The sequence below is a fragment of the Arachis stenosperma genome, chromosome 7 (assembly GCF_014773155.1).
Source record: "Arachis stenosperma cultivar V10309 chromosome 7, arast.V10309.gnm1.PFL2, whole genome shotgun sequence".
In the NCBI taxonomy this organism is placed as follows: domain Eukaryota; kingdom Viridiplantae; phylum Streptophyta; class Magnoliopsida; order Fabales; family Fabaceae; genus Arachis; species Arachis stenosperma.
This window is the reverse complement of record NC_080383.1, coordinates 21,195,983-21,216,087: the sequence shown is the minus strand read 5'-3', so window position 1 is coordinate 21,216,087 and position 20,105 is coordinate 21,195,983. Positions and strand designations below refer to the sequence as shown.

The window sequence follows — 20,105 nt, the reverse complement described above, 5'->3', positions numbered from 1 at the left end:
TAGTTGTTTCTTTTGTAGATATGGCAAAGAAGAATGCTCAGGAATCTTACCAAAGAGTCCAGGAAGCTAAGGCAAAGTCCCGGGCCAGGTCTGGGGGTGCCAGGGCGATCGCCTCTCCTCCTCCTCCTAAGAACATGGGCACTCCCTCTCGGCCTATTATAATTTCTTCTTCAACTTTGACTCGGCCACTTCCTTCTGCCCAACTTCTTCCCGAGCCAGAGAAGAAGAAGCGCAAGACTTCAGAGTCTGGCTCTTCTTTTGATGGTGGGGTTAAGGCGGATGCTCATGCATTCGTCCGAAAGAACATATATCCTTATATAAGTATGGATGATGTTTCTGTTCGGAACCACCTCACCACTATGGCCGAGGAGAGTTTTAGGGCAGCAGGTGTTTGTGGCGAACTTTTGGACCTTTTTGAGAAGACTCCCCTCAGCTCTTTGGGGGCAACCTCGAAGGTTGAGGAGCTGGAGGGGAGGCTTCTTGCTTTCCAAGACCAAGAGAGGGAGTTAAAGGAGGAGGTGGCTAAGTTGAGGGAGGAGAGGGATAGCCTTCGGGAGAAGGAGAGTAAGCTGCGGGCCCAATGTACTATGGAGGCAAACCTGAGGAAGACAGCACAGGATAGTTACCAAAGTTTATTTCAGGATCTTGTAACTGTGAGGAGGGATTTGCTGAATTCTCGGAACGCGTACGCCGAGTTGGAGGACTCTATTGCGGATGGTGCCGAGGAGTCTTGGAGAATTTTCCTGGAGCAAGTCAGAGTTATCGCTCCCGACTTGGACCTTTCTCCTTTACATCCTGATAAAGTCGTCATTGATGGTGCTATCGTGGATCCTCCTGCCCCCGAGGTTGTTTCCGAGTCAGAATTGAAGACTCGGGGGCAGAGGATTATTGAGTCTCCTCCTCGTTCCAAAGATGCTCCGAGTTCTTCAGTTGTTCCTCCGACTTCCTCTTCAGCTTCTCTTCCTGGTCCTGGTGGCGCTCCTCCCGGCTCTGTTGGTGGTGATCCGTCTACTCCTCTGCAGAAATAACTTATTATTTTTTTTATGGCTATATGGGGGCTCGGCCTGTGAGTCCCCCCTTTTTAAACTCATTTACATGTTGTTTGGTGACGCTTGAACAATTTCTTTTGGCCTTTTAAGGCCGTTAACAAAATACTTTGGCAAGTGCCCTTTTTGAATAAGGGTTTAGATTAACAAAATACCCTTTTTTGGATAAGGGTTTTAAGTTACCTTGTGCGTGTATGCTTTTCTAATTTTTCTGAATTCCCCTTAGCTTTTTCTTGAAAACCTTTCTTTTTGGCTTGTTTGTTTTTCGTTTAAGGACTTTCTGGACATCCTTTAAACTTCTTCCTAGGTTTTCCTATCTCTTTTTGTTATCCCTCAACTTTGTTTTAGCGAGTTCTTATGACTTAGGTTATTTTTGCGATGCGCTTTTCTTCTACTCGGTATTATACTCCGATTTATGAATCGGAAGTGTTTCCGAGTTTTGCTACTCGGGATCTCGTTTCGACTTATGAGTCGGATTGGTTCCGAGTTTTTACGATCGACTCATATAACCTTTTTACACCGACTTGTACCTCGTCGTTTTATCCTGACGACCATCTAGGTCGGTTCATGGGATTTTTACGTTTTGTCGAGCTTAAGTCGGCGCGTTTCGTAGAAAGACTTAGAAAAATAAAGAAGGATATTATAAGAGATATTGTGAATGAAAAAGATCTTTATTAATTGGGGAGGTACCTTCTTTTGCTACTAAGGGTTTTGATAGCCTATTCCCTTAGTCTCTACTATGATGCCTCGTTAAAAACCCTTCTCCAGAAAAAACCCTTTTGGGAAAAAATCATGAAGTTGGGAAAAGAGTACATCAGGGAGTAGAGTTCGCTTTTAACTGTAGTACCTTTTCATGTTACAAGCATGACACGACCTTGGTAGCTCAGTGCCGTTTAGGTCGGTTACTTTATAATAACCTTTTCCTAAAACTTCATTGACTCTGTATGGTCCCTTCCAATTTGCGGCGAGCTTTCCTTCTCCCGATTTATTGACTCCAATGTCGTTTCTGATTAAGACCAAATCATTTGGAGCGAATGTTCTTCGAATGACTTTTTCGTTGTACCTTGTAGTCATCCTTTGCTTCAACGCAGCTTCTCTTATCTGGGCGTCTTCTCGGACTTCGGGGAGCAAGTCAAGCTCCTCTTTGTGTCCCCGTACATTTCCGACCTCGTCATGGAGAATTACCCTTAGGCTTTGCTCATTGATTTCTATTGGAATCATAGCTTCTACACCATAGACTAGTCGGAAAGGTGTTTCCCCCGTGGCGGATTGGGGTGTTGTCCTGTAGGCCCATAGCACTTGAGGGAGCTCTTCAGCCCAAGCTCCCTTTGCTTCTTGCAACCTCTTCTTTAGTCCTGCCAGTGTGACTTTGTTAGCTGCCTTGGCTTGTCCATTGGCTTGTGGGTGCTCCACCGAGGTAAACTGATGCTTGATTTTCATACTGGCTACTAAGCTTCTGAAGGTGGCATCGGTGAATTGGGTTCCATTATCCGTAGTGATGGAGTAAGGTATCCCATATCTTGTGATGATATTTTTGTAGAGGAATCTCCGACTTCTTTGAGCGGTGATGGTGGCCAACGGTTCTGCTTCTATCCACTTTGTGAAGTAATCTATTCCCACGATCAAGTATTTGACTTGTCCTGGCGCTTGGGGAAAAGGACCTAACAAATCCATTCCCCATTTTGCAAAAGGCCATGGAGAAGTGATACTAATGAGCTCTTCTGGTGGAGCCACGTGGAAATTTGCATGCATCTGATACGGTTGACATTTTTTCACAAATTCTGTGGCGTCTTTCTGCAAGGTCGGCCAGTAGAATCCAGCTCGGATTACTTTTCTGGCTAGTGACCTTGCTCCTAGGTGATTTCCGCAGATCCCGCTATGTACTTCCTCCAACACCTCGGTAGTTCTTGAGGTCGGTACGCATTTTAACAATGGTGTCGATATCCCTCTTCGGTAAAGGACATTTCTCACCAAAGTGTAATGCTGCGCTTCCCTTCGGATTCTTTTGGCTTCCTTTTCCTCTTTAGGGAGGATGTCGAATTTCAAGTATTCGACTAAGGGATTCATCCATCCGAGGTTTAAACCGACTACCTCAAGCACTTCTTGCTTATCTTCTGTTTTTGCTATCGAGGGTTCTTGGAGGGTTTCTTGAATCAAGCTTCTGTTGTTTCCTCCTGGTTTGGTACTTGCTAACTTGGATAGGGCATCCGCTCTGCTGTTCAGATCCCGAGTTATGTGTTTGACCTCGGTTTCTGCAAAGCGTCCAAGATGCTCCAGGTTTTTTTCCAAGTACCTCTTCATATTAGGATTCTTTGCCTGATATTCTCCACTTATTTGGGAGGTCACCACCTGTGAGTCGCTGTATATCATCACTTTTGTAGCACCGACTTCTTCTGCTAATTTTAGCCTAGCAATCAAGGCTTCATATTCTGCTTGATTATTTGAGGCTGGGAATTCAAATTTTAGAGAAACCTCTATCTGGGTTCCTCTTTCATCTACCAATATTATGCCTGCGCCGCTTCCCGTTTTGTTGGAGGATCCGTCTACGTAGAGTTCCCATGTAGTCGGTTTTTCCTCTTGGTCTCCTGCGTATTCTGCTATGAAGTCGGCGAGGCATTGAGCTTTAATTGCTGTCCGAGTTTCATATCTTAGATCGAATTCGGAGAGCTCTATTGCCCATTGAACCATTCTCCCTGCAACATCCGTTTTTTGGAGGATTTGCTTCATGGGTTGGTTTGTGCGAACTCTTATTGTGTGAGCCTGAAAGTAGGGTCGTAGCCTTCGTGAGGCTATCACTAAGGAGTAGGCAAACTTTTCCAATTTGTGATACCTTAGTTCAGGGCCTTGTAAGACCTTACTGATAAAGTAGACCGGGTGTTGTCCGACCTCATCTTCTTTTATCAGGGCTGACGAGACAGCCTTGTTTGCTACGGATAAGTACAAAACGAGGTCTTTCCCTGGTACTGGTCGGGTTAAGATAGGAGGTTGGCTTAAAAACTTTTTGAACTCTTGGAACGCCTCCTCGCATTCCGGAGTCCATTCGAATTGGCATCCCTTTCTTAATAAGGAAAATAGTGGAAGGGATTTTAGTGCCGATCCTGCCAAAAATCTGGAGAGAGCTGCAAGTCGGCCATTGAGCTGCTGGACTTCTCTCAAGCAAGTCGGACTTTTCATTTCTAGGATGGCTCTACATTTATCGGGATTGGCCTCAATCCCTTTTTGTGTTAGCATAAATCCTAGAAATTTTCCTGCCTCCACCGCGAAGGCGCATTTTGCCGGATTTAGTCTCATCCCATGCAGCCTTATGGTGTCAAAGACTTGTGAGAGGTCAGATAAGAGGTCGACTTCTTTCTTGGTTTTCACTAGCATGTCGTCGACGTATACTTCCATCAAGGTCCCCAGGAAAACACTTTATTCATCAACCTTTGATATGTGGCTCCTGCATTATTTAATCCGAATGGCATGACCACGTAGCAATAGTTAGCTCGAGGTGTGATGAATGATGTTTTCTCTTGGTCGGGCTCATACATCGGGATTTGATTATATCCCGAGTAGGCGTCCATGAATGACAAGTATTGGTACCCTGAGCTGGAGTCCACTAGGGTATCAATACTTGGTAGGGGATAAGGGTCCTTAGGACATGCCTTATTTAGGTCGGTATAGTCGACGCACATTCTCCATTTACCATTCTGTTTTTTGACTAGCACTACATTGGCTAGCCATGTTGGGTACTTGACCTCTCTGATAAAGCCGGCTTCCAAGAGCGCCTGTACTTGCTCTTCTACTATTAGGGCTCGTTCTGGGCCGAGCTTGCGTCTTCTTTGTTGTACAGGTCGGGATCCGGGATAAAACGAGAGCTTGTGGGACATGAGCTCTGGGTTAATCCCAGGCATGTCGGAGGCCTTCCAGGCGAAGAAGTCGGAATTATCTCTTAGGAGCTTAGTCAACCCTTGTTTTAGAGTTTTCCCTAGGTTGGCTCCTATATGAGTGTTTTTCCCTTCCTCTTCACCAACCTGTATCTCCTCGGTTTTTCCTCCCGGTTGTGGTCGCAGCTCTTCTCTGGCCTTTGCACCGCCGAGCTCTATTGTGTTAACTTCTCTGCCCCTTCCTCTTAGGTTTAGGCTTTCATTGTAGCACTTCCTTGCTAGCTTTTGATCTCCCTTTACCGTTGCTATTCCCGCTGAGGTCGGGAATTTCATGCAGAGGTGAGGGGTAGATACCACTGCTCCGAGTCGATTGAGGGTAGTTCTACCGATTAGGGCATTATAAGCTGACCCCACGTCGATGACTATGAAGTCTATACTCAGAGTCTTTGATTTTTCCCCTTTTCCAAAAGTGGTGTGGAGGGGCATGAATCCCAGTGGTTTTATTGGCGTGTCCCCTAATCCATATAGGGTGTCAGGGTAGGCTCTTAATTCTTTCTCTTCTAACCCTAGTTTGTCGAAAGCAGGCTTGAAGAGAATGTCCGCCGAGCTTCCTTGGTCTACTAGGGTTCTGTGGAGATGGGCATTTGCTAGGATCATAGTTATTACCACTGGATCATCGTGTCCAGGGATTATTCCTTGCCCATCTTCTTTTGTGAATGAAATGGTAGGAAGGTCGGGCGACTCTTCCCCGACCTGGTAAACTCTTTTGAGGTGTCTTTTGCGAGAGGATTTGGTGAGTCCACCTCCTGCAAATCCTCCTGAGATCATATGGATATGTCTCTCTGGGGTCTGCGGTGGTGGATCTCTTCTGTCCATATCATCTCGCTTTCTCTTTCCGTGACCGTCCGACCTTTCTATGAGATATCTATCAAGCCGACCTTCTCTAGCCAGCTTTTCTATCACATTCTTTAGGTCGTAACAGTCGTTAGTGGAGTGACCATATATTTTATGGTACTCACAATAGTCACTGCGGCTCCCCCCTTTTTTATTTTTGATGGGTCTAGGGGGTGGCAGTCTTTCAGTGTTGCAAATCTCTCTGTATACATCCACTATGGAAACTTTCAGTGGAGTATAAGAGTGATATTTCCTTAGCCTCTCGAGACCGAGTTCTTCTTTTCTCTTGGCTTCCCTTTCCCTTTCTTTAGTTGAGGGAAGAGGTCCAGGTCGCCAACTCAGGTCTCTTAACTTGGCGTTTTCTTCCATATTGATGTACTTTTCAGCTCTCTCTTGTACATCACTTAAAGAAACGGGGTGTCTTTTAGATATGGACTGTGAGAAGGGACCTTCTCTGAGCCCATTGACTAGCCCCATTATGACTGCCTCTGTAGGCAAGTCTTGGATCTCTAAACACGCTTTGTTGAATCTTTCCATATAGGCTCGTAAAGATTCTCCGACCTCCTGTTTTACTCCCAAGAGGCTCGGTGCATGTTTCACCTTGTCTTTCTGGATTGAAAACCTCATCAGAAACTTCCTTGAGAGGTCTTCAAAGCTAGTGATTGATCTCGGGGGAAGGCTGTCGAACCACTTCATCGCTGCCTTGGATAAAGTGGTCGGAAAAGCTTTGCATCGCGTAGCGTCGGAGGCATCAGCTAGGTACATCCGACTTTTGAAGTTGCTTAGGTGATGCTTGGGATCCGTGGTTCCGTCGTAGAGGTCCATATCCGGGCTTTTGAAGTTTCTTGGAACTTTTGCCCTCATTATGTCCTCGCTGAAAGGATCCTCTTCACCCAAGAGGGGCTCCTCTTGTTCGTCGCGGGGGTTGTGACTCTTGAGGGAAGATTCCAGCTTTAAGAGTTTCCTTTCTAACTCTTTTCACCGTTCCGTCTCCTCTTTTAGGTACTTTTCAGTTTCCTTTTGTCGTTCCCGCTCTTGTTCTAGTTGTTTCAGGCGGCTGTGGACTAACCCCATGAGTTCAGCTACATGGGAGGGTCCTTCCTTTTCTGATGCGCGCCCGTCTGAGGAATTTACCTTCGGGTTTTTTACCCCGGAGGTGCCCTCTCTATGCTGATTGTTAACTTCCTGGTGAAGATCTAGATCCACATCGTTATTGCCCGTGTCCAGATTCTCTTGCTCAGAATCCGTTTCCACATGACCTTCTTCGTGGGATCTGTCCGCCATCAATGGATGATCTCTCGGGTCCCCGGCAACGGCGCCAATGTTACGGTGGGTAACCGGAGATTGATTGGACGGATGGCGTTGGCCGGCCCAAACGTGTGAAGGAAGAAGTTTCTGTCCGAGTATGCAGCTCGGGAGATTCCGTCCGACTTGTGTTTGCGAGTGAATGGGGGGTGGTACCTGCAAAGACACTCCGATGCCTAAGTTAGCAAGGGTGTGAGCAGGTCTAGAGAGTATTGGGCTTAGAGATACCTGAGGAGTGTCAGCGTATTTATAGTGGTGAGCCAATAACCACCGTTGGAGTAGTGCCGTATCTTTAGGATGTTAACCGTCCCTTTATCTTTGGGAGGTTAAGATATGGCTTTATGAAGCGGTTAGAGAGATTTTAGGGGCGGTTACTCATTTGGATGAGTGCCCTTTTGCCAGTTAATCTCATGCCCGACTTCTTTAAGGCGAGTCGTAGTGGACACCGACTTCTTATGTGAAGGTCGGTGCTTAGCTGGGCTTAATCTATCGGATTATGCCTTTTAGCTGGACCTGAGCCCTTATCATTGGGCCAGGGTATGAACACGACCAATTCTGAAATTGTTCATTGCAGCTTCTAGGAAGTACTCAAGAATGGCATCTGAAACCAGAAAAGAAAAAAAGATCTCAGAACTTATAATATTTGTGAGGATTAGGGTCCAAAAATGAAGTTAAAAGAAACAAATCCTTCACCATTTCGAAGCTCGCCAGCCAAAAAGATAGTTGTATTAGGCCCAAAGAGCTGCCCTAACGTCTCTAGCAGATTGAGTTGATAATTCATTGGTATATTAACTCAAAATCTTGAAACATCTTATAGCACTCTTTATCTTTATATTATCCAGTTCCCTTAATATACCAAAATGGATCTTTCTTAATCATGTCAAAAGCCAAACTATAAGAACTAATTTAAAAGAAAATAAATGACAAACTATATCAGTTCATCATGTCACAAAATCCAATTCAGTTTAGCAGGATCAGTTCAGAGTTCACAGTTTTAGAGTTCATCATGTCACAAAATCAAAGAGCTACTCAATCAAACTCATCAGGAGACAGAGACATGCAACAGTTATTCAAAGATTCAATCAAATAATCACAACACCACCCCGATGAAAAAAATTAAAAGAAGCTCCCAAGATTAATACTTGGGTATATTATTGACCTGTTCAACAATGTTGCCTGCTGGAGAAAGAACTTCTTGCCTTTTAGCAGAGAGCTTGGCCAAAGTGGTTGTGTGAATGGCTCCAATGACAGCTATAGAGTAACAAATCCATTTTTAGCAATAATTTCAAGTTTTCAACACCACAAAATCAATTATTTGATTTCCATTCACAATTTCACATTCAGAAATTAAAAAAGCAGCAACAAAGTATCAAATCCATTTTTAGCAATAATTTCAACAACACAAAATCAATTATTTGATTTTCCTTCACAATTTCACATTCAGAAATTAAAAAAAGCAGCAACAGAGTAACAAAAATCAATTATTAATTACAAAAAAAAATTAATACCTAGGCTAGAAGCTGGATCCTGGAAGGCTGGAACAGGGCAGAGCTGGCGAGGGTGTGGAAGTGGCTGGGGACAGTGGCTGGGAAGACAGTAGCCGACGTGGTGGTGTGGAACAGAGCTGGCACCGGCGGGAAGTGGCTGCGCGACGGAGGCAAGAGGCGAGACCGGCGACGGTGGCTTCAATTTTCGAAGCTCAAATGGCGGTGGCTGGACGGACGTTGCGCCGTTGCCTTCGAAGCTCGAAGTTGGGACGGCGGCGGTGGCTGGACGGACATGCGCCGGCGGCTTCGATGAGGTTGAGACGAATTGGGGCTACAGTCTGGACTCTGGACTGCTGCTTCGCGTTGTCCTGGAGACTAGAAGGAAGAGGGGTTAGGGAACTTAGGGTTGCCATCCCTGCACAACAAAACGCATCGTTTTTGTTAAGATTCAAAAACCGGCCGGGTCACGGTTCGGTTCGACCGACCGGTTTCCGGCCGGTTTAACGATCCAATGGCGGTTTTCAAATTTGCTGGTTTTTCTGTCCGAACCGTAATTGATAGCGGTTCGCGGTTCGACCAGTTCGACCGTCCGGTTCGAACCGGTTTTCAGAACTGATCTTGTCACGTCTGATCAAAGCAATAATAGCAAGAGATAGGTATCAGTCCTAAATTTATGCCACGTTAGTTTCCTCATGTGTAGAAAAAAAATTATTTCTACACCATAGAATTCACCTTAACAAAAATATTTCAAACATATGTGATGATTGGTCAGGGAATAGAAGTGGCAAACCAACCATATCTCCACTTATGAAAAGTTAAGAAAAATTTATTACTTTCAAGTAAAAACATGTGTCCATGATGAGAAATTGCGAGAATTAAAGTATAAACAGTCTTTGGTAGTCTCTGCACAAACAATCCAAGGTAATTTCGACTTCACACAACTGAAAAACATGAAGGAACTCCCACCCAAGCAAAGGTTCCTGCCAAAAGTACATAATATGCATTAGAAAGCAATCGGCAGAACCAGTACCAGTACCCCAAGCAAGTGGGAACAGACAGAAAAGAAGTGGAAAGCAAAATAAGCAACTGATATCAAAACGTACAATCTAATTTGAAACAGCTGAGTCATGTTCTAGGTAACAGGATTTCCGTTCCAATTAATCATTCAACATTATGTGTGCATAAAGTCATGAATTCACATTTTGTTCCAACAAGCAATTATCTTAGTATGTTTTTTCCCCAATTGTTCGAACAAAGGCAGTCATCAATATTAAAGTATGTGCTAGAACCTACCGAATCAACCATAATTTACATCTACTCCAGTGGAAAGCCATGAGTACAGGGTCAAAGTAACAAACTCCTACCATCTTCAACAATAAGTTGAAATTGAGTATATACCCAAAATCGCCCCTGAAATTTGCATCGTGCCACAAATTAACACCTAAAATTTCAATTAACTGAATCCGATCTCCCGAATTCCAATTTGTGTCTCGCATTAATCCCTTAGTTTATCTCCGTTAACAGCACTGATCTTTTAGACTGAAGAAGTATACTAGTCAATAAAACAAATCACAAATCAAATCATGCAAACCAATAATGTACAGGCTTTTTGAAACAGGTATGCTTCCATGAGAGACTGCCCCATACGTTCTGTCCTTTGTTGATATATATATATATATATATATATATATATATATATATATATATATATATATACTTGTAGTAGACTTTGGTTAATCTGGTTATGTATTTTACTTCCTCCAAGAGGTTTTTTATGTTGTAAAGTGGCCCGGTTTATTTATTCTTAGATAACTTATTGTTTGTTCAACAACCTAAGCGAAAAAAGATCTCATGTAAATTTATTTAAAAAAAACCGACAAAAAAGGAATAAATAGAAAAATGTTTCTCCCAAAATAACTATGGTCTCTCAGGAAAAGTAATTAAGAAAAGAAAATTAGTTGTAGAACAAGTTAACAACTCCATTTATTGGCTCATGATCTCATTGTTGCTCGTTTACAGCTACTATTTTTTATGAAACTTTTCTGTCTGTTCAGCTAATGTGAACAAAAATTATGGTCCTATGATAACACCAAACCCAATTTAATCCACAAAGAGACACCTACGAAACTAACATTCTCTAATCCTAATAAAGTAAAAGCGTGAACAATCCCGTAACCCTAATGAATCGGAGCGCCAGAATATTGATAACGAGAGCAATTAATCAATCAGGAATGAGGAATGAATCCGAAAAACCCTAGATCAGGGAGAAGCAGAAACCTGGAATGAATCAGGCATTGGCGGTTTTAGGGATGACGGGAAAGGCGATGCCCTTGGATTGGGGGTGATTAAGGGAGGCTCGTTCCTTGATCTTCTGCATCTGAAGCATGCGCTCCATGAGGAGCTCGTACTGACACTTCTCGTAGGAGTGACGTTCGTTCTCGCACTTCCATGGAAGGTAGAGCTCGGCCTGGCGGCACTTGTTGAGAGGGATGAGGAGGTGTGCGCACTGGTCCCTGTATGCAAGGGGAACCTTCGCTTCCACCATCTCCTCCTGCGTCGCTATCATCTTCTTCGATGAACCGGGAACCTCCATATCTCACTCTCTCTGCACGATCACTTTCACTGCTGCTAGCTATCTGCGCTTCCTCCCTTGTATTGTTTTGAGTGAAATTGTGGTAGAGACGTAGAGTCTTTAATTTTGTAGTGTTGCAAAGACCTTAACCTGTAGTGCCGTTATACTAACATGAATTATAATTTGGATAACATTTAAAAAATATAACAAATATTAATGCCATAATTTTTTTATTATTTAACAACGCTATATAATTTAATTGTACTTTAAAAAAATATAAATGATAAAAAAAATTGGCATTAATCTTTACTAAAATTTTTAAGTATCGTCAAAATTTCATGATAACCACCATGAAAAATATGTTAAAATATTTGGCATTAAGCAAACAAAATGAAAAAATTGTGAATAGAAACAGCTAAATGGCTATGTAGGTTTTCAGACAGAAAAATTAAGTTAAAATGTCAATTGTACAAACACTTTGTTATGTTGGTTTTCACTTTTTAGACAAAGAAAATTAATTAAATTTAATATCAATCATACAAACTCTCTAACTTTTGAGATTGCCTTTGAGCATCAAAACCTAGTGTAAATGTTGCATTAAAAGCAATCAAATCCACACTCAAAATTGATGTTCACTTTCTGAATGACCCCCACAATCTAATATGTGCAATATTTTATTTGGCCTAGCTGAATGTAATAATACCCTAGGCTAAATTGGGTTTATTAACAAGCTAACTATTAGCAAACATCAAAATTGTCATTAAATACATGCATATATATATGCTCTAAGCTCTATTAACATTTTTCTTTTCCCTTCTGAAGCTTCATTTTGTTTAAGTTTGAACACCAAGTTTGATAGCTGTATCGATTGCATCAATTGTGTTATTTTGTTGTCCCCAGAGCTGTGCATATCTTCCTCCATTTGATAAGAGAACTTCATGGGGTCCTTGTTCAATCACCTTTCCATTTTCCAAAACTATGATCTGTAACATTTCCATATAAAGATTTTCAACATAAGTCTTGGCTTGTAATACAGTTCTTCAACATAAAAAATTACAAGTATGTTTTATTTTGTTAAATTAAGGATCATAAAAAACAGCTAGACATCAACATGAAATATAGCAGACTCCAGATGGTTTAACGACATAAACTAGGCTTACCTCGTCACACTGCATTGCGGTAGTAAGCCTGTGAGCAATGAATATGGAAGTTCGGTTATTCGATAGCGACTTCAATGCACTTAAAATCTCTGCTTCTGTTGTGCTGTCAAGAGCACTTGTAGCTTCATCACACAACCTAAGAACAAGAAAAAGGACAAGAATTTTTCAAAAAATTGCATAGGTGTACAATAAAGAATGCAAATGGGTAACAAGTTTGAAAAAGTGAAAATAGGGCCTTTTCTTTTAATTAGTATTTTAACTTTAGACAATTGGTATAGTAAATATGGTTAAATTCAATAGTCGAGAACCTATTCCACATATTGATTACAGTTGTGATGAGTTGAATGTTTCTTTACGGGATAACTAGAAAACTCACAGTATCGCAGGTGCTTTTAAGAAAGCACGAGCTAGGGCAACACGTTGCTTCTCGCCACCACTTAGCTGTAGGGGAAAAGAAGTCACTTGGTCATTGAGGAATTTGTCATTGTAAAGATGCAAAGAATTTCACAACGTTTGAATATCACCTTGAGCCCTCGCTCTCCCACAACAGTCGAATATTTCTGAGGAAAATTCATGATAGTGTCATGAATTGCCGCTTGCCGAGCAGCGTTGTAGACCTGTATGCATATAAGACATAGCTAAGAAATAGCTTGGAAAAGAAGGAATTCACAATGCAAAGAAGTTACCTCTTCTTCTGTAGCTGAAAGCCGACCATAGTGAATATTATGAAAGATGGTATCATTGAAAAGTACCTGAAACATAATCATTCAGGTTTTCGAAACCTCATGAATCTGGCAGAGGCAATGAAGCGAGGTTAAAGACAGATGCTTTGTTCAACTTACAGTGTCTTGAGGAACAACACCAATGAGCTTCCGCAAACTCTCGAGGGTTACCTGCTGAATGTCTTGACCATCTATCCTTATCTGTAAGATACAAGTTGCAAATGAGAAACTGAGAATGTGGGAGAAAAGTAACGAGCATCCTAATGATTAAAAAAGACAACAAAAATCAATGCTAACTGGATAGGATATGTTACATATATATAGATCAATAGAATAAATTTACTGAATCTTTTCTCACATTTCCAGAATGAGGATCAAAAAACCTGAATATCAATCTAAGAATCGTTGATTTTCCTGCCAAGTATAGACAAATTTGAAACATGTCAGATATGCAACTTTATAATAGAGCATAGAATATTAAAGAACCAGACGGTATTGCAGGGTGGACCAAAAAACAAAAATATCATATCTAAAAATAAGTCAGCAGAGCATACATGAACAAAAAGGTACTTAGCATAGCTTTCCTTCGAACTAGCCGTTGCCTAAGATTACGATAAAGTATAATTCCAATACGATAGGAGTATACGACAGACATGACTAAATTATGCACAAATAGATGCAACAGCACATGGCTAAGCGCAACTCATCATATGTATTACCTTTTAAGAAAACAAAATTAATTAATCATGCTGGACCTTACCACTTCCGCTTGTTCCGACAATTGCCACGCTTTTACCAGCTGGCACAACAAGTGATACCCCATCTAGTATCTTTCTTTCTGTGAGGTAACTGAAGCAACAGCAGGCATCAACAAGAAACCACACAAAATAAATGTTGTCATATATACTCAAATGTTGGCAGTGTAAGCAATATGTCATAGAACATTTATTTAATTGGTCACTGAACACAAAAACACATTTGCAAATTATATAGGAATGGCAGAACAGCTACCAACCTAAAATGTACATTGTCAAATTCGATTCTTCCTCCATCAAATCTTAGAGGCTTCGCATCTTCTTTATCCTTAATGTCTGCTGTTTCCTGTAAAAGAATAATTATAAAATAAAAAACATAAAGTATCATGCACTCGGGCAAGTAAATAAAACTGCTGGCAAACACGATCACATACACACATATATAGCATATCTTTGAATAAACCTAGTTACAAGAAAAAAACTCCTTTTGCAAATATCTAATTAATCCCACAACAATGTAAATATTTTATGAAAAAAGATTGAGAGTCCTGACTCATCCTCCTAATTTATAAATAATGAACGTTTCGAAATTTTTCATCTTTTTTATGTTTTCAAAAAATAACATATACATTTGAATTTTTACTCATTTAAGAATTAGGAAAATGAAATAAGACTCTCAGTCTTACTCATATTTTATAAACAAAACCACCAAGAACATACTAGAAAAAATAATAAAAAAGATATTATTAACTCAAGTATGAATATTACAAAATTATTGATGCCACCAAAATCTCTTGTAATCCAAAGACTCATATCATATAATATTTTGTCTATTATCCTCACACATATAAGTACATATTTTTGGTGAAAGAAGGAAATTTAATGCTCAACAACTATCTAGAATTTAATTACAAGCTAATTTTTAAAAGTTTAATGGGGAACATACCTCAAGTAACTGAAACATGGACTTCATGTCAACTAGACTCTGTATAGTCTCGCGATAAACACTACCTAGGAAGTTGAGTGGAAGAGACAGTTGGAAGAGAAGGCCATTGACCATAACCTGCATATTGAATTTAAATTATATATAATGCAGACCTTAAAACTTCAATAAGGATCCAATTTATTAGCTAAATAAAGACTTCATTAACATAAAAAAAAAAAAAGATAACTGCAAAGAATTTTTTTTTTAACTAAAGAACGGATTACATACAGAAGAACAATGGTAGGAGATACCACCACAAATTATATATGTAGAAAAAAGAAAGACATAAAATTTGATTTGACAAGAACATTACCAAATCACCAACTGTCAACCTGCCGTCCATAATCCCATAGGAACACAGAACCATTGCGGTTGATAGAGCTGTACTAAATATAATATTTTGACCAAAGTTTAACAAAGCAAGACTACGTTGTGTTTTCAGAGCAGCACCCTCATACTCTGGATAACAACAATAAAAACCACAGCAGCACAAGTGATGTCAATTATAATTAAAAGAAAATCAGAAATAATTGGGGCAAGAAGCATAAATGAAATTTGAGAAGCAACCACCCTTGTTGCTTCAGTTATAAAATATTTGTTGAAGATAAACAATATAGTACAGAATCTACATATTAGTATCTGGTTACTGCTGATATAACAAGATATCTTCATTTAAAGTGTAATACACATGTAGCTAGAGTAGTATCATTATCTCACTAAAGCTTTTGAAGTGCATGAGTTACTAAAGAACGAAAACAATTTTCGACAAGTAAAACTAACTTACTCTTTAGGTACTCATCATATTTATCAGCTTCATAATCTTCATTATTGAAATATTTGACAGTCTATAAAACAAAAAGGGAGGGAAGAAAAAAAATCATCAACCCCACACTGGAGACACAAATGCTTAGATGAAAATCAAACTATAATTATCAATCAAAATATTTCTATCAATAACGAAAAAGCTCACCTCATAATTAATCAACGAATCAATAGCCTTTGTACTAGCATCATTATCAGCCTTATTCATGGCTTTCCTGAACTTAGTCCTCCACTGAAAATACAAGAAACATGACAGTAAAAATTAGTCAATATTGACAATTTGAACAATTAAAACTATGTTTAAAAAGAACAAAAAGTGAAATAATGCAACAGGTTGAAACAACACCAGCAAAATATATACTATAAAGCACCAAAATACCTGTGTGATAGTCAGTGTAAACATAACATAAGCAGCAACCGATAGAGAAGTAATCCATGCAAAAGGAGCTCCAAATTTGTAGGCCAGTATACCTGATACCATAGATATCTGGATGGAGACATGTTAAATCTGCCGAAGTTGTTCAAGGAAAAAGAAGCAAGAGTTGGGTTGCAAAAATAATTGTAAAAATCATTCATGTAAAATCAAAGATGCCAGGAAGTCATGTGCAAAATCCAAGTCCTCATTAATATCTTCAATTTTTAGTAACCAATCTTTATAAAATACATTATTGACGGAATAACTAAGGCATACCTCTAATATTGTGGGGACTACATTAAACACCATAGACGAGAGTATGAAATTTATTGCACGGCTTCCACGATCAATTATTCTACTTAGGCCACCAGTTTCTCGGCTGCAAATATAATGTCAAGGTGAGAAGCATACACAATGAAAAAACAAAAAAGCACACTCTAAAGATATAGGCAAAGAATCATAAATAGATGTGAATATCTTGTAGTTTGATAGTTTAGTCAATAAAAGGTCACATTTAAATAATTTTTTAGAGCCCTCAGTAATGACTGGTTAAGAATGTCCAAGTGCAGGACTAAGCATAAACTAGCAGTTTGGATACATTATCTCACTTTTAAACATAAGCTGAGTGTGACAGAGATGAAGATGTTGAGATGGATAAGTGGTCATACGCGATTGGATAAAATAAGGAACGAAGATATAAGGGAGAGAGTTGGAGTAGCACCCATTGTGGAAAAGATGGTTGAATCGCGTCTCAGGTGGTTTGGACATATAAGAAGAAGACTGATAGAACACCCAGTCAGGAGGGTGGATGAGACGGAAGATGGACAAGGGGCGAAAGGCAGAAGAAGACCTAAGAAGACCATCTATGAGGTGGTCAAATGAGATCTACATGTAAACAGTCTCTCTGTAGACATGATACATGATAGAGCACAATGATGTTGTTTGATTCATGTAGCCGACCCCACCTAGTGGGACAAGGCTTTGTTGTTGTTTTTTTTTTTGTAATCATCTACAAATACAGGTAGGCCTTCTTCAGTGGAGAAATTAACCATGACGAATAGAGATTACAGGAGGATCTGTTTAACACACAAACCATATAGGCCCATTTCCACTTCCACCACAAATTTCATGGAGAATTCCAGAGACATTTTGTAAATTCCCCATTTGGTTTTATAAAAGCATATTAGCAGCTGATAAATGTAAACATATGAGAATTATTATTTCTCATACCAAGCAAAAAGCCATACCTTAGATGATACCGCAGGTCAAGGTCATGCAAATGCGAGAAGACCTGAGATAGTAAAATATTGACTTAAATCGAGTATTTTAAAATAAAATTTTGTATAATTTGGCAAGGGGAAAAATCTATTTAAAAATGGAATCTAATTCAAATCTGTTAACCTATTAATACAAGCAGGTGTATTGGAAAAAGTTTCTTCTCAGGATCCCTAAAGGAATGATGAATATTGAATGACAAACTGAAACCATTGAAGCAACATACCTTCCTAGATACTAGGCGAATTGTTCGTAGTGCTACCTTAGAAAATACCGCAGTCCGCAATTCTGCCACAAAAGCAGCATCCAGCTTATAAAAAAAATCATGCCAAGTCACAAAACATGGAAAAAATGTAACCAGACCAAAAGTGTAAACCAAACTGCCTTCATGGAGACACTGGCAGCAGTATATATGACTAATGAGCATATAAAAGCCAATTCTAGCTCTCATGCGTAGGTCTGGGTATATATATATATATATATATATATATATATATATATATATATATATATATATATATATATATATATATATATATGTGTGCATTTAAGTAATTTTCTCAATGTTTTTATTGTCTGTTTGGAAGAACATGGCTTGGGAAATTATTGGGTTGGGATGGATTCTGTCTTCTTTTCAGGTTTTAAAATCAAAATTTGATGTTTCGAAAGAAACCAGATTGGGACCTTTATAATTAGTCGTAGCAGATGAGGGCATTATTATTTATGCTTGAGGGATAAGTCATAGGTTGCCCATCAAATTTAGTTGGGAGAGGGTTATATTTTTAACTTCTCTCTGCTGTTCTACCAATGTCTGTTTCAAATTCAAGGGTGTTACCATCTACAATATGCAGAGTGTACCGGCAGCCTGATCGACTCAAACTTTCCTCCCTTTCTTTTATTGTTATTTTTTTTTTCCTTCAGAGGATGCACCTCATCTTCACCTTCAGGCCTAGTCTACCTAATTTCTCCTCTAGCAATTCTCATTTCTCTGTTATATTTAGATAAGTTAAAAAAAGAAAGAAAGTAAAATCAATAACATTTTTATGGTAGATAAATTATTAATATAAATACAAGTCCAATGAGCCTAAAATATAACTCCAACCCAAATTCTTTTGAGAAGGCAACGGATTATAATTTAACATGCTAAGCCTGCCAATTCCACCCCCAACCCCCAGGATTATGGGAAACCGAATAATAACAATATGAGTATTACTAACACCTATTTTACTATAACTGAATCCAGGTTTAGCTTCAAAGAGAAATAACAGGTAGACATTTAACTTCAAATGGCACATTCAACAAGTACACAAGTAGCACAGCAACTGAGTTGTAAATACCGTTGAACGCTGAAGCTCCGGTACGAGCAATTCCATATCCAACCAAAACAGCCACTGGTGTCGCAAAAAGAGCAACTGCAGTTGAATTCGCAGCCGTAAAAGAAGCAAGAGAATTAGCATTGCCTGTGGCAGTTGTCAACCAATCAACAGCCAGCTTGAATAAGAAAGGTACTTGAACATTCAAAACCTGAAGAAACAAAAAACAGCAAATCAATCAACAATTAGACACAGCAGCAAAGACCAAAATGCCAACTGAGTGAATTTGACAGACAGAAATGGTTAGCATCACAAAATTAATCAAACCACAACAAACAACAAACAACAAATCAATCCTGACCTTAGCTCCAACAAGGAAACCCAAAGCAGCCACAACCCGAAACCGAAATTCAGGATTCTCTTTCATCCACAGGTAACTGGCAAGCGTCCGAAGGATCTTCATATCAGCAACTTGATCCCCTGAAGCTGACTTAACAATGCTGGAAGCATTCTTTTTGTTACTGGTACTCTCATTCTGCTTAGGTGCAGCTGCATCATCATTTTTAGTTGAAGTTGAGAACAATGCTCTTCCATCTACCGTTGAACTCTGCTTTATACACAATTCCACAAAGTCATCATCAAATCCATTGAATTTCAACTAATCAACAAAAAAGTTCCTTCAAAGAAAAAGTAAGAGGCATTTTAACGAACAGTTTGTAGTATATAAGGCCTGGTTACTCTGCCATGTACTGAAGGAGATGAATTTGACGAGGAAGAGGAAGGTGATGAATCTGAGAGGAACCCCTTGACAGAGAAAAGCAAACTTGGGCATGTTGTGTGTTGTTGCGGATGATTTCCAAAACCTAAATTTTTGCTTCCTATGCTTCTGTGAATTGAGTTTCTGCTTATGCCAGTAGCAGTTAAGAGCAACCGAACACGATTTCCACTCACACTGTGAGAGGCAAAAACAGTAGTGGGTCTAACATCGCGTTGAAGAAGGTGCTTAGATGCAGAAGCAGCAGCAGCAAGCATAATTGTTATTCTGAAAACCGCAAAATCTGAAATTTTGTGTGTTATGAAAATGGGTTGGAGCCAAAACGAAGAAACATGAGAAGAAGAAAAGGAATTCTCTGAGGTTTTTAATGGATTTTGGATGGGCAGTTTGGAAACCCTAAATGGAATTGACTATTCAGAAGTGAAGAAGTTTTCTTTGTCGGTCTAGTGTGTATTGTGCAGAAATGTTACTGGTTCAAAGGGAGAATTTCTTATACATTTTCTTGTGTACATTCAAAAAGGAGAATATGGAATTGAAATGTGTGAGAGAGAAAGAGAAAGAGAATATGTTAGCGTGGTTGCGGTTTTTTTTTTCTAGTTTGGTGGGGTATTTCTTACTGGAGTTCAGTTTAGTAGTTACTAGTTAGTGTTAACAAAAATGGCAAATGATGATGTTTCCCCCTTTTCCCCTTTATCTGAGCCAAGTTCATTCTG

The 20,105-nt window shown here is 39.7% G+C and overlaps 3 protein-coding genes across 4 annotated transcripts; all 3 read right to left on the bottom strand.

The window, feature by feature from the left end:
• Window positions 1-4,359: 4,359 nt before the first annotated feature.
• On the bottom strand, window positions 4,360-9,152 carry LOC130941056 (uncharacterized). 2 transcript variants are annotated; one of them, XM_057869422.1, is made up of 3 exons: window positions 8,620-9,152; window positions 8,271-8,362; window positions 4,360-7,712 (listed from the first exon to the last, which is right to left on the bottom strand). In XM_057869422.1, the coding sequence occupies exon 3, from the start codon at window positions 6,668-6,670 to the stop codon at window positions 4,436-4,438; it is 2,235 nt and encodes a 744-aa protein (XP_057725405.1). In that variant the 5' UTR covers window positions 6,671-7,712; window positions 8,271-8,362; window positions 8,620-9,152; the 3' UTR covers window positions 4,360-4,435. The 2 variants fall into 2 exon arrangements, with proteins under 2 accessions (XP_057725405.1, XP_057725406.1); XM_057869423.1 differs by lacking the exon at window positions 8,620-9,152 and having other exon boundaries at window positions 8,271-8,530.
• Window positions 9,153-9,396: 244 nt separating this feature from the next.
• Window positions 9,397-11,314, bottom strand: LOC130939542 (uncharacterized). Its single transcript, XM_057867639.1, has 3 exons — window positions 10,955-11,314; window positions 9,892-10,039; window positions 9,397-9,578 (listed from the first exon to the last, which is right to left on the bottom strand). The coding sequence occupies exons 1-3, from the start codon at window positions 11,046-11,048 to the stop codon at window positions 9,434-9,436; spliced, it is 387 nt and encodes a 128-aa protein (XP_057723622.1). The 5' UTR covers window positions 11,049-11,314; the 3' UTR covers window positions 9,397-9,433.
• A 362-nt stretch (window positions 11,315-11,676) lies between these two features.
• LOC130941422 (ABC transporter B family member 25, mitochondrial) lies at window positions 11,677-20,097 on the bottom strand. The gene is made up of 20 exons (XM_057869917.1): window positions 19,329-20,097; window positions 18,979-19,224; window positions 18,642-18,828; window positions 17,531-17,592; window positions 17,277-17,320; window positions 16,306-16,408; window positions 15,994-16,101; window positions 15,763-15,846; window positions 15,577-15,637; window positions 15,106-15,251; window positions 14,754-14,870; window positions 14,068-14,153; window positions 13,813-13,901; window positions 13,411-13,466; window positions 13,173-13,253; window positions 13,017-13,082; window positions 12,855-12,947; window positions 12,707-12,771; window positions 12,331-12,466; window positions 11,677-12,153 (listed from the first exon to the last, which is right to left on the bottom strand). Exons 1-20 carry the CDS (start codon window positions 19,647-19,649, stop codon window positions 12,004-12,006), a joined length of 2,301 nt encoding a protein of 766 aa, XP_057725900.1. The 5' UTR covers window positions 19,650-20,097; the 3' UTR covers window positions 11,677-12,003.
• Window positions 20,098-20,105: the final 8 nt, after the last annotated feature.

Excerpts from the sequence above, each read along its gene's own strand:
- LOC130941422 (XM_057869917.1), bottom strand. The coding sequence starts at position 19,649 with ATGCTTGCTGCTGCTGCTTCTGCATCTAAGCACCTTCTTCAACGCGAT. Across the intron at positions 15,847-15,993 it reads TTACACTGACTATCACACAG|TGGAGGACTAAGTTCAGGAA; the intron begins GTATTTTGGTGC and ends TTGTATTTTCAG. Across the intron at positions 13,902-14,067 it reads TTTGACAATGTACATTTTAG|TTACCTCACAGAAAGAAAGA; the intron begins GTTGGTAGCTGT and ends CTGTTGCTTCAG.
- LOC130941056 (XM_057869422.1), bottom strand. The coding sequence starts at position 6,670 with ATGAGGGCAAAAGTTCCAAGAAACTTCAAAAGCCCGGATATGGACCTC.
- LOC130939542 (XM_057867639.1), bottom strand. The coding sequence starts at position 11,048 with ATGGAAGTGCGAGAACGAACGTCACTCCTACGAGAAGTGTCAGTACGA. Across the intron at positions 10,040-10,954 it reads TGCAGAAGATCAAGGAACGA|GTGTTAATTTGTGGCACGAT; the intron begins GCCTCCCTTAAT and ends TTGAAATTTTAG. Across the intron at positions 9,579-9,891 it reads TGTAAATTATGGTTGATTCG|GAACCTTTGCTTGGGTGGGA; the intron begins GTAGGTTCTAGC and ends TACTTTTGGCAG.